General features: G+C 43.0%; 1 protein-coding gene across 1 annotated transcript; it reads left to right on the forward strand.

Annotated features, from left to right (window-relative positions):
- Positions 1–503: 503 nt before the first annotated feature.
- On the forward strand, positions 504–10204 carry SUMO1 (small ubiquitin like modifier 1). The gene is made up of 5 exons (XM_030454381.1): positions 504–687; positions 5172–5246; positions 6457–6534; positions 8312–8383; positions 9319–10204. The coding sequence occupies exons 1-5, from the start codon at positions 676–678 to the stop codon at positions 9385–9387; spliced, it is 306 nt and encodes a 101-aa protein (XP_030310241.1). The 5' UTR covers positions 504–675; the 3' UTR covers positions 9388–10204.
- The last annotated feature ends 715 nt before the right edge of the window (positions 10205–10919 follow it).

The following is a 10919-nucleotide window of genomic DNA, read 5'->3' on the forward strand; positions in this document are numbered from 1 at the left end:
CAGTAGCAGCTTTTGTTACAAGTTTGCGTAGAGGAATGGGTAAAATGAAGAATTACATTCCGGTTTCACGCTGGGTGTTAACCTTATTGCTGTAAGGTTACTCTTAAAGAAGGTTACTGCTCTTAAAGCTGCTTTCAGTTGTGACTGGAGGTAGTGTTGAGGACAGAGTTGTCTGTCCCTCTGTTCCGTGGTATCGTGTGTGGCTGTGGAGCCCTTGAGTGCCTTGTTCTGGTGCTTTGTGTAAGCTCCTGGCACAGCACACACACAGCTGGCTCTCCTGCCTGCTCGCCCTTGTCTCAGAAGAGACTCTGAACTCTGTAGCTCTGCACAGCATCTCTGTTGGTTCTCTTGACGTTCTTCTCCCCTCCCTGGTGCAGTATTTTATCAGTTGTGATCCAAACATCCTCTCAGGAGTCTGGGCCCTGCCAGGCTCGCTGCCCGGTGTCCGCTGCCTCTCTCACAGCCCCGGGATGCCCGTGTGGCTGTCCCGCCTCGCCCCCGCGGTGCCGGTTCGGCGGCAAGTCCCGTGCGGTGGGCGGTCCGGCCCGGTGTGGAAGTGATGTCAGGCGCAGAGGAAGTCCCGCCCGCCTCGGCCTGTGTTTGCGCTGCGGGCAGAGAAAGGAGCGGACGGAGCCGCGGCCCAGCCCAGCCTGCCGCACGCAACGGGGCCGAGCCATGTCTGACCAGGTACCGGCAACTGCGGACCCCCGACGCAACCGGGACCGGCGGAGCTTTCGCCGCCTGGAAGGCGCCGGGGGGATGTTTGCGGCGGGGGGCAGCCGGTCCCCGGCCTCGGCCCAGCCCGCGCCCCATCCCCTCTCCCTCTCCCCGTCTGTTCCTCCATCCCCCGTTCGGTTCCGCTCGGGACTCGGGGCGGGTTTGGGCCCGCACAGCCCCGGCGCTGGAGGCCCGGGAGCGCAGCGAGGGCCGAGCCGTGTTGCCCAGCAGTTGTTGTTCCCTTTCGTTTTCCGTGTCCCAGCTCCGGCAGGATGCTCTGCTCTGTGCGGGCTGGGCCCGGCCTGCCGGCTCCGCTCTCTGCCCCGGGAGGGCTGGGGAACTCCAGGCTCTGTTAAACTTCCCGTCCTCCCTCCGCTCCTGGCACATCCTCACGTTCGGGTCGGTTCTGACTGTCCAGCTGCAGGTTAAATGGTCACTTCTTGTACTACGGGTTCCCGGCTCGCTTGGCTCCCTTTGCTTACCGCTCTTGCTTTAGGCTGCTGGTGGAAAACTAAAACAGCGTTCCGGTTTGGTGTTCTGCTTTTCTGTTTGTTTATTCGGGCTTTTGTTTGGTTTGTTTTAGTCTTTTCGCCTTGCCTTTGTAAGGCAGTGTTTTCTAACTTTGTCGTGACGGTTCGACTTTGGAAAAATCAATGTCAGTAGCTACGAATGATGTTTGTTGCAGTGCGGTGAAGTCAAGAACAGCAGGAGTGCCAGCCAGGAACTCACAAGTATCCCAAGAGGAGGGTAGGCTTAGCACACAGTGTGTCTGCTTTGGGGAACGGCCGTGGTACGCGGTGACCCGGGAGTGCGAGCCGTGTGTCCCGGTGGGCTTCCTCCCCGGGCTCGGTTCTGCAGCACAATGAGGGATCAATGCCCTGGGGGGATGTGATGGGATGTGATGCTGCCTCTCTGCCTGTGGGAGTGCAGCCAGGAGCTCAGCTATTGCTGCCACCCGGCAGGACGCTTTCCCGAGGAGTGAAATACGGGAAAGTGGCAGCAAAAAACCCCAAAAGTCAGGTTTTGAACTAGATTTTGTAGCTGGATCTTCACGTGACCCGCTCTGTAGCTCCCTGCGTTTGTGAAGCAAGGCATGTTTTAACACATAGCAGCTTTCATTAGGTAATTCCTTCTCCAGGCAAGTTCTGCTAAAACACATACGTGTTTGTTCTTTGGGAATGCTCCAAGTATGTAAAATTCATCATATGCACCTTGTTTGGATGCATGTCTTAAAAGGCTTTGGTTTCAGATTTATTTTTTTACCTTTTTTGGATAGCTAAGTGTTATGTGTTGTCATACACTTTGGGGGGAACTGTGCAACAGGAGCTAAACAGAAGTTACAGTATAATGTGCAGTAATGCAGCACTGTAAATCTCACTCCTCTGCTTATCAGCCCTGCAGAAATAATTGGAGTACTCAAAATTCTGTGTTGCTTACACTGATTTCCTTGCTGTGCCCTGGAATTAAGAGGATACAGTTTGTCACCAGTTATGATAATTTGGTTTGTCATTTTAGTGTAAATAAATGTACTTGATTCAGTTGCTTCAATAGGAAATTAACCTTTATGCTAAGTAAAGACACTTGGAAGAAGGGCAGGCTTCAAAAAACACATGGCAGCTTGGTGGGATCTAAGCAGAAGCAAAAAGAATAGTTTTTCCTCTCCCTTCAAGGGTCTCAGGCTGGTTTTACTTTGAGTCTAGATGCTGGCATTTTTATCTCTTGGTGTGCTACTAATAAAAAAAGCTGTAGTTTGTATGTGGTTTTGCTCCTATAACAAATGCAAGAGTTTGTCTGTGTTCAAGTCCAATTCCTCTAGTAATTTTTTGAGAGGTTACCTGAAATGTCCTGAGTATATGGGGTTTTTTAGGCTTAGAAGTTGAAGTTTGATCACTTCAGAAAGTCAGAGGAGGAAAGCTACAAGACACTGCCTTACAGTGTTTGTTTTGTGGTGTAATTAGCTGCAATAGCAACACCAGTGTGTTCCAAGAAGCTTTGTGTGCTTTTTTTGGTGTCATGAACTTAGTGTTTCCATATTAATCTGAGACAGCACTAGAAGCTTCATTTTGTGCTGTTTAGGAAAGCTGTGGAAGGACACCTTCAAAACTTGAGGAATCTGATGCAATTCAGAAAGTGGTATTCCTTTTTATAGTGTGGCATTCCTGCTCTGTTTGTGTGATAGTCTTTTTCAGTGTACTGTTTCAGGAGATGCCTGAACACCAGTTCTTTTCACAGTGTGAGTAAAAATGTGAAGACTTTCTTGCAGAATGCTGATCCAGAGTTTTGTTAGTGACTGCTTGTAGTTTAGTAACTTTGCAGGTTCCTTGCTTTCTTTGTTCTTGAGGGGTTTGTGTTGGTTTTGTGATTTGGCCTTGAATAGCAGTGTAGTTCACTCACAAAATGCAGGGAGCTGTTTCAGACTTGCTGAGTCTTGTTGTGTTCTGATTTCAAATACTCTTTTTAAGCTCCAATTATTGGCATTGTCAACACTGAGTCGATCTTATTTCTTTTCTTTTTTTTTTTTTTCCCCTGAAATAACAGCTCATTTGCTCTTATTTCATGGGTGAGAGCTTCATACAGCATCCTTACTGTATGAACCTTTGAGACTCCACTTCCCTCTGCTGTTTCTGCTGTTTGCTGCTTCCCATATTCCTTTTTAGCACTAGAGCCCTCTTTCCCTGAGAGTAGGAATCAAACATCTTCCAAATAATTGTTTCCCACTCCCACTGGCCAGAGGCACTGCCACAGTAGCTGTGATGGTTTGCTGTACCTTGTGCAGGTGTGTTGTGGAAAGCTGAGCAGGGATATCTTGGTATATATTTCAGTGACAATAAATCCTGGGGCAGTTTTGAAGTTACAGAGTTCAGATGTGTAGAGATCTGTATCTCTGGTTCCTAGAGGTTAGTAGTCCTGCAGAGGGACAGCAAAAATGCTGGTTGTGCAAGTTACTGGAACAAGCCAAAGGTTCTTGTTTTCCTTTCTCTTGTTAGTCAGGAATGGAATCCAGTGTATTTTTATTCCTGCAAATAGCCCCATGAGGTTAGAGTTCAGCTGTGTTGGAAAGGGAAAACTTTGGGGAGCACGGTGAAGGTTCCTTTCACACCTTTTAAGTGACTTGATTTGGGACTTGAGGGTATCTTAGTTTCTTGAAAGCTTGGGGTCAGTTTTTGTGCTTGAGCTTGGTGAGTGATGAGTCAGTCCCAGCAGTCCAGGTTGTGCCCAGGTGGGTATTAAAACCCAATAAATTAAAAGTAGGTAAAGTCTCTGGCTCCTCCTTTCTTGTCATCACAGAAGCAGAATGGATCTGGCTTAAGGCAGTGAGTCAAACTGATCCAAAGAGCACTTCCTCTCTCTTTCTTTCCTCCAGACTGAGGCTGGTACAGACAAGAAAGGTGTTTGCAGACTCCCCCCTCTGCCCATCCCCGAATTGCCAGCATTCAGAGAAATTGTTCATTTTTCAACCTTGTTAGGGGGAAAAAAATACTTGAAAAGGCTTGTCCACCATTTTAATATGGATATAAAGTCCTATCTGGATGGACTATGTATAGAATGTTACTACATAGTTCCTTGGGGCTTGACCCTAAAGTTCAAGTCTAGTCGTACAAGGAATTTTTCTGTATACTCAGCAAAAACTCTTTTCAGACCTCATAAAATGTATATGGTAGGTACTTGTACATATTTTGCTTGTTTTTTCTATTGTGTTAATAAACTATAAAAGGAAGATTGTAAACATCATGAGGGTATCTCTGTTTCTGTCTGCTTGGGAAGATTTCTTCATCAAGTGCCACTTGTACCTGAGGCAGTGTCTGTGTAAAACCCCTTTGTGCTGCAGTGGAATGCAGCTGGAGGCCTGACCTGGGATCTGTAGGGACAGGCAAGGGCTGGGGTTAACAGGACCTGAGCTCTCAGTTGTCTTACCTGTCAGCTGCTAACACCAACACTTCTGTGTCCTTAGTTCATGTCTTAGAGAACATAACACCTAAACCCTTTTGATGAGCTTCAGTGTTTAAGAATTGTGGTCTTCAACGTGCTAGAAGGAAGCTGTTCATTAGGGGTGTTTTGTTGTCACAGAAAATAGGAAGGCTGAGCATCCTTTTGAAAGTAGTAACTAGAGTTGATGCCACAAGTGCTTTCTGCTTACCCTCCTCACAATGTGCTTTGTTTCTGTCAAATATCTGAGCCTTTGTAGTACACCTTTGTGTCATCTATTTCCATATGATCCTTCTCTCAGCTGTTACATTCTTTGGAGTGTTTCTCTTCTGTCATTAATTAAACTCTCCACAGTTGGCCCATCAGCTTTTCCTAATGCTGTGTATAAGTTCTCACACACAGAAAGGAAGAAATAAGGTGCCTTGGGTAGTCTGCTTTCACATAATAAGGAGGATAACCACAACTGTCATACAGTTCAACACTTGGTTATTTTCACTGGACAGATTGTTTTTTTTTTTTCTTTCCAGGAAGCAAAACCTTCGGCTGAGGACTTGGGAGATAAGAAAGAAGGGGAATACATCAAACTCAAAGTCATTGGGCAGGTGAGTTTTTACATAAGAATTTGTTTGTGAGTTTTTGTGTTGTAGAAATTAAAAAATGAAAACTGATACCTCTTCAGTGTGGATCCTCCCCTGCCATAAAACACTTAGCAATTGCCAGTAATGTGTATTAATATACTCTGGTGTGGTTTTTTTTTAAAAGCTTGAGTCATTTATCCTTATGACTCAGGATCTGGTCAGTGTGATCCCCATTTTAAGACTAGGGGATTGATTTAGCTAAGGAAATTAATTAAAATGTGGCAAAATCGATACGTTTGGGTCCTTACAGTTCATGTACGTGAGGTCAGCTTTTTGTGTAGGGAGAGGAGGTTTCTGTTGGCTGGCATGTTGGTAGAAGTAAATTATGATTATTATTCATTATGTGAATGGTGGATTATAAGTCTGAATTCAAGTTGTGTTGGAATGTGAATGTCAATCCTTCTTGAACAGAAGTCCTTCTGTGCAAAGAACCTCTGGTTCACATGACTTGGTGTTAGCACAAGTGCTGTGCTGTTGACTGGACATGGAGGACTTAAAGCAGGACTAACACAAACTTACTTACCTCTTGCTGCTTTAATTGACAAGGATGAGAATGCATTCAAAAGCTAAATGTGACCTGCATGCTTATTTTACAGAACCTCTTGCAGACTATTTTGTCTGTAGCCATTTTGACAGTTGTAGTTACTCATTTCTTATGACTGAGAGAAAGGGTATAGAATAATGAGTAACTCCTGAGGTTAGTGTTGCCTTGCCAAGTCTGCTTGTATCCTCACTTCTAGATAATTACTGTAGTTGGAGGAGGTTTTGTATATATTTTGAAGTGCAAGCTCTAACTTGTCTCTCTGGGAATCTTAGAGCAGAAGTCCCCTGTGTATGTGTGTTTCTGTTTCTTAAGCACATCAGCTGGGTAAAGATGGAACCACAGACTGAACCCTGTATGGGTTTTAGTGCTTTACAATCTAAACCCTCCATAGTGAGCCTGAGGCTGTACTATACCATCTGTTCTAAAGTAGAGCTTCCTGTGGAAGGGCATAATGAATTAGTGATAAATCATCCTGGAGGTTCATTTTATGATGCACCAAGGCATGCACGGTGATAGTTGAACTGCATTCCATATTAGTTTTAAGTTTTTCTTATTAAAAGCCTTAAAATTGGCACAGGTTAAGTAAGCAGTTTCTACAAAGGGAGTAACTTTTTTCCTTTCTGTTCTTAGGACAGCAGTGAAATTCACTTCAAGGTGAAAATGACAACACACCTCAAGAAACTCAAAGAATCATACTGTCAAAGACAGGTTTGTGAAACAATGACACTCTCTTCAAAAAATGAAATGAAGCTGAACACTTCAGCTTTTTGCACTGTGCTTTCAAACAGACATTTGTTGAGACAGTCAAGCTTCTGTCTCAACAAGGACAAGCATGTGGCAGTACAAATATAACAGGTCTCTTAATTTCTTTTGCCAAGTAAAGGCATTTCTACTTGCAACAGTTGTGATTTTTGTAATAAATTTAATATTACTGTTTGAAAATATATTAGTGGCTACTCAGAAACTTTACCTTTTAGAGTGCTCAGGCATGCATTTATACTTACTGTAAAACATCCTGTCTCCAAGCAAAGTTCCCTTAAAGCCCTGGAATGCTGCAGCTTACAGCCATTAATATGGTAATTGATTAGCACTGGCTCTTATGCCCTAAGTCCAAGAAATCTGTGATGTTAATGGTGGGTGCAGGTAAAAAACTTCCTGTTGCATAACAAAGAAAATACATTTTCCAGATGCTGTGGCAGAGACTGAGGATTCACTGCTGTTATTTCCAGAAGGCCTGGCCTAGTTTACCCTCCTGCTTTGGGGATAGATACCTTGTACAGTCTTTTCTTGAATAACTGTGTTGGAATTCTCTTCAGGAGATAAAATAAATAATACTTGGGGTTTTTTTTTCAGAATACCTTGAGATACATGGAACTTGTAAATTGAAGTGTTCTTTTATAGAAGATGTTCTTTTTTGCTCTCCTTCCAGAGCAGGAACAAAGAAAAGATACACCTGATATCTTTGTGTCCAAATGGTTAAAATTGTGATAAATTTGAAATCCTGGTGTTTTTTAAAACAAGGTTTTGGAAGTAATGAATGCAGCATTCTTACTGGCTGATGAATATATATGTTTATGGAATTTTTTATTTTTTTTTATGAAAGAAATACATGCTTGAATAAACACAACTATATCTGTCTCCCAGGCTGAATTCTAGATTCTCTGATTAAGGAGATCAGCAGTCAGTACTGTTTTAGGTATCATGTAGCAGTTCTGTGGTAAAGAAGCCATGAACATTTCTTCTAAGCTGGCCAGAGGGGTTGTTGGAACAGTGTGAAAAGCTGTCTTTCTGTGAATTTTTCTGCCTGGTTATTTGCTAACAATAGTTCTAAGATGTAATTGGTGCACAGACCAGGTTATATTTCACTGTTTGCTCATGATTTGAAAGAAAAAGATGCAGCCTAAATTTTTTTACCATTGGGATGCTCTGTTCTCCCTGCTTGAATGCTGTTCCTTTTTAACTCCTCCATCTCTGCTCTTTCTTGTCCCCAGTACAGAGCTTCTCCAGAAGTGGCAGAAGTCAAGGCCACTGTTCCCTCCTGTGGTGGTAAAATGTTGGGAGAGCAAGGGCAAGGGTTTGTGAAGTAGACATTGTGTTCCCCTGCTGCCTTAGGACCTTTAGTAAAGGTGGTACACAGCTCAGATGAAAGCTGGACCTTCACCTGTAAAGTTGTTGTGGAAGGCAGGATGCAGCCAGCACTTCATAAATAAAAGAATACAAGGAAAAAAAAAAGCTAAGGAAACTTCCAGCTTGTTGAGTTAGAATTCTAGTGAGACTTGAGAACACACACGTGTTTCAGCACTGTCATGTTCCAAGCTTGCAGCAGAATAGCTGAGCTCCCTGCATAACAGGAACTAACGCTTTCTTTTTTTACTTTCCCATGTGGAATTTTTATTAAAATTGTATGTTTGCTTGTGGTTTCTTGTAAATTCATACAAGTTTCAGTAAATTGTTGTTTTTCTTGTACATCTGTTTCTTTCTGTAGGGTGTTCCAATGAATTCACTCAGGTTCCTCTTCGAGGGTCAGAGAATTACTGATAATCATACCCCCAAGGAGGTGAGTTTCTTCCTAGGAGAAGTGTCATAGTTCACCAGAGAAACTGAATACCAAACTGACTGCTCTCTGATCTGCTGGGCTGTTAACCAGAATGGTGTTTCTTGAAACACAGCCAACTTTTTAAACTATATTTAGTCAAACATAGTCTGAATTTGTTTGTGTAACTAGAATCTCTGATAAGGCTGATACGAAGTTCAGAGGGAGGCTGATTAGGCCTCGTGTTCTCTCAGGAGAGAGAATGTAGTCACTGCTTACCAGAGAGAAAAAAAAAATAAATCTACCAATGGAACTTCCCAGTTGTTGAGACAGAGCTGCAGTGTGACTTTGGGATGAATATGTGTGCAGTTCACATTTATTAGCTCCAGGTAAACAAACAAAACACAGGTTACTTGAGCTGCCCAGTGACTTCCACCAATGGTTATGACAAAGCAGGAAGAGACACTTGAATTATGGCCTTCTGAAAATCAGATGAACTGGTGTGTTGTGATCCTGAACACTGAGTGCACACTTGCAAAGAGGCTTGGAGTTACAAGCTGTAGGGTTTAGCTGTACTCTGAGCTGGTGGTGTGCTCACAGTGTTCATCCTCAGCTGGCTGTGCAGCTGGTGCATTCAGGAGGGTGTTGGTTGTGCTCCTGTGCATCTGTGTCCCGGGAAGGGGTTTGGAGGGAGGTGAAGCACATGGCTGATATGTACTGCTTCACAAGCAGATCTGGACTTCACTGGTAGAGCTTGGTTTTGACTGAGATGTACAAAGCTGAAGGAAAAGGACTAAAATTCACGTGTCATCTTGTGAGATGATGACTGGAGTGCTTTTTGTCTCCTATGAATTACGATGGGGCAGAGGAACAAAACACTGTATAATTTGTCTAGGACCTGGATGCAGTACACCAGATTTATGACAATTACATGCTGGTTTTTTTCTTTGTTCTTACAGCTGGGGATGGAAGAGGAAGATGTGATTGAAGTTTATCAGGAACAGACAGGGGGTCACTCAACAGTTTAGATCCTTCTGTTTTCTTCCCCTTTAATCCTTTTTTATTTTTAAATAATAGTTCTTTTGTAATGTGGTGTTCAACACTGAATTGAAACTGGCACCCCATCTCTGGGAGTTTATTTTCAGGCGTCTGGTATTTTGAATTCTCGTGCTCATTATACACTATTGTTTCTGTTTTCATTGTGCTGAACTTTTGTGATCCAGCTGCAGCCCTGCTCCCCCCTTCCCTCCTGCCCTCCCCTCTAGAAGTACACGTGCACACATGCATTTGTATGTTGCTAGGTTCCTGCATCTCAGGCACGGGGGCTGTAAGATCTGCCAGGTGGGAGAGTGTTCTTAATGACTTCCATATCTGCCCTGAAGTTTTGATGTGTGACTGTTTCACTCCTGGACTATAACTTTCAGTGCGAGATGAAGTTTTTCAGAGAACTAAACTGGAGAAATTGTGTGTCCATAACTCAGAGCTGTTTTGCTTAAAGTGTGCTGATGGCCCGACAAAGAAGACGATCGAGTGGGAAAAGGAAAAGCTAGAACTGTTGTCATCTGTACTTTGCTCCAGAGATGGCTTTGCTGAAGACATAAAGTTGAAAACCCTAATGATGCTTAAATCTTGCCAGAAGAGCCCAGAAGCATTTTAACTTCATATAGCAATTAGTACACGCAGGTATTCATGCAAGAATGTTCACAGCAGACAACTGGTGTTACTTTGACACTCTTGTTTGTACCTTTTGGCCTGGGACGTGGGTTTTGAATGGACATTGTCTGTACCAGCTTCATTTAAAATAAACAAGAAAAACAATTTTATAAACAACTTGCATTTTCTTTTCAAATGTTTGGAAACGAGTAAAACCATTAATATTTATAATTAGGGCATGCTTCTCCAGTAACTACATCTTGAAGCCAGAAAAAAAAAAGGAAGTGCTTTGTAAATATACCTCATTTCAAAAAAGGTTACTTTTTTTTCAGCTTGCCCTAGTAAAATACTTGGATCTCCTTGTTTTGTAGGTGGCTATTTCAGACTACTAGCTGTCTGTTTTCTTGTTAGAGTATTCACATAGTTACATACAGCTTCACTTCATGCACAAAAGCTAAACTGAAAATGCAACTTGGAAGGAAATATGAAGATGTTTTTAATGTTCACATTCCATATGATTATGGTACCACTACATCATTTCCCTCTGATGGATGATATGGAAGTGTCATGGTAGTGCAGCAGGCATCATGACGAGGGTCCACTTTCTGATCAACCTAGCTGCAGGTTCCAAAGGGTCATTTTGGGAATGTTACTGGTTATAAAAGCTCAGATGGGAATTTGAGCAGGGTAGTGAGGAGAGAATGTTTCTGTACTGTCCCTGCTTCAGTATTTTTGCAGATAAATAGGACTTGTTTCTAATTTGACTTGCTAAATCAAGTTCAGTTTGAATTCCAACTTCATTTAGGGACACGTTTTAGTCATGGCATAGTTGGAAGAAATAACAGATTTTGACTTAATTAGTTTTTATGGCACCTGCTGTAAAGCTAGAAATGCCTTTTCTTTCATG

Source organism: Calypte anna, chromosome 7 (assembly GCF_003957555.1).
Source record: "Calypte anna isolate BGI_N300 chromosome 7, bCalAnn1_v1.p, whole genome shotgun sequence".
In the NCBI taxonomy this organism is placed as follows: Eukaryota; Metazoa; Chordata; class Aves; order Apodiformes; family Trochilidae; genus Calypte; species Calypte anna.